A 2,022-nucleotide genomic window follows, 5' to 3' on the forward strand; every position below is an offset into this window, starting at 1 on the left:
ATAAAATTGCGTCTGTATCTGTTCTCACTCTAGGCTGGAACTGGAGTTCAACAAAGCAGAGAATAGAAGAGCTTTGCAATTTCCTCTGAACCAGCCCTAATACACTTCATCTTCCTCAGGTGGTTCTCTCAGCAGGATGATGTTGCCCCTACAAGAGGGCAGTGCCTCTCTCCTCAGACTCCCTTTGTTTGAAATGAACATGTTTGTACTGAAAGCAAAAGATCAAGCTTCCTTTGATTGGCTGGGTAAGAAACCTGAGACTCTCTCTGGGTCTCAGAGGGACTGGATGAGTATACTCAAAAAAAAAAAAAAAAAAAAAAAGAGCTAGACTGAGAAACCTGGCTTTATTTCAGGGCGAGAGCTGCATCTTCCGTGATCCTCCTAAAGAAGAAGAATGGAGAAGCTTCTGGCCCTGTCTTTGGTGATTCTGTGGCTTCAGCTGGCCAGTGAGTTGGGGCTCTTGGTGATGGGAAGAGGGTGACCAAAGTTCAGAGCTCACAAGACTGAGGGGCAAAATCTTTTCTTTAATTGGGAAAAGTGAAAAGTGAAAGTGTTAGTTGCTCAGTCCTGTCTAACTCTTTGCGACCTAATGGACTGTAGCCCACCAGGCTCCTCAGTCCACGGAATTTTCCAGGCTAGAATACTGGAGTGAGTTGCCATTCCCTTCTCCAGGAGATCTTCCTGACCCAGGGATCAAAGCCGCATCTCCTGCATTGCAGGCAGATTCTTTACAACTGTGCCACCAGGAAAGCCTGTTAATTGGGAAATGTACCCTCAAATTATGGAAGGAAATGCAGACATTAGTGAGTGAAAATGCAGTGACTGACTCCTGGCCTCTGTCCTTGTGTTTCTGCCTAGAGGTGAATAGCCAGCAAGGAGAACAGAATCTGCAGACCCTGAGCATCCAGGAGGGTGAAAATGTCACCATGAACTGTAGCTATAAAAGTATTACTTTAACTGCCTTACAGTGGTACAGACAGGATTCAAGGCGAGGCTTTGTTCACCTGATTTTAATGCATTCAAATGAGAGACAGAAGCATAGTGGAAGACTGCACTTCACACTTGACAGCTCCATCAAAAGCAGCTCCTTGTCCATCACGGCTTCCCAGGCTGAGGACACTGCTACTTTCCTCTGTGCTCCAGACACACAGTGCTCAGCCGGCACCTGCAGCCCCAGCGCAAACCTGCTGGAGCTCTCTTAGAAGCCGTGACAGTGTGCAGAGTTGGTGGTTTTGTCTTCCCACAAAGGAGAGTCTGCAAACGGCTAGCAACATGAAAGGGAGCTCCTCTCAAATTCCTGAGTTTTCAGTAGCGTGTCAGACTATAGTAAAGAGCATGGGATTTAGAATGGGAAGCTGAAATGCCAAATTCAGCCCTGCCCATCCTGGCTGTGTCTTTAGCCATATCATTGGTGTAGTGGCCTTCAGTTTCCTCAGTTTAAACAAAGGATTTAGACTGATGAGCCTAAAGACCCTTCAAATTCTAATTTTACCAGGTCACCTCTGGAGGATGAAGAAGGACTTCTCAGTATTAGAAGGGCTCGTCTGTTATATGTGCAGCCTCCTCAAGACCTAGGTGGGGCTTTAAGATGCATGAGATGATTTTAGTATTTCTCTAATTCCTGTATAGGAAACAGTAGATTCACCAGACATTAGAAGTAAAAAGGATTTAGGACTGTTTCCATGAAACTTTTCACTTTAAAACTGAGTGAAAACGTTATGTAATAATAGACACAAAGATCTCAGTATTGGGAGTAAAAGAGACAAAGATGTGAATCTGATTCTGCCATTTATGATTTGCATGGTTTCTAACCAGTTTCTCCATTAAAGAGATGGAAATTTATCCAAAAGTCAGAATCTTTCCCCTGACAAGTGAGAGATACATGTTTTCTGCTATCAGCCCCTAAAATATTGTTTCTTGAAAGTGGATACTTCTGTTTATTATCACATATATAACAGTTTTCCATCCATTGTATTCTTCTTCCTGGTAAGAATAGTTTTCTTGATACAGTTTTGATGCTAC

At 43.6% G+C, this 2,022-nt stretch overlaps 1 gene segment (V, D, J or C); it reads left to right on the forward strand.

Moving 5' to 3' along the window:
- Window positions 1-312: 312 nt before the first annotated feature.
- LOC120859689 lies at window positions 313-1,202 on the forward strand. The segment is given in 2 exon segments: window positions 313-446; window positions 859-1,202. Coding segments are annotated over 2 exon segments (396 nt in total).
- The last annotated feature ends 820 nt before the right edge of the window (window positions 1,203-2,022 follow it).

Source organism: Oryx dammah, unplaced genomic scaffold (genome assembly GCF_014754425.2).
Source record: "Oryx dammah isolate SB20612 unplaced genomic scaffold, SCBI_Odam_1.1 HiC_scaffold_2375, whole genome shotgun sequence".
NCBI classification, from domain to species: domain Eukaryota; kingdom Metazoa; phylum Chordata; class Mammalia; order Artiodactyla; family Bovidae; genus Oryx; species Oryx dammah.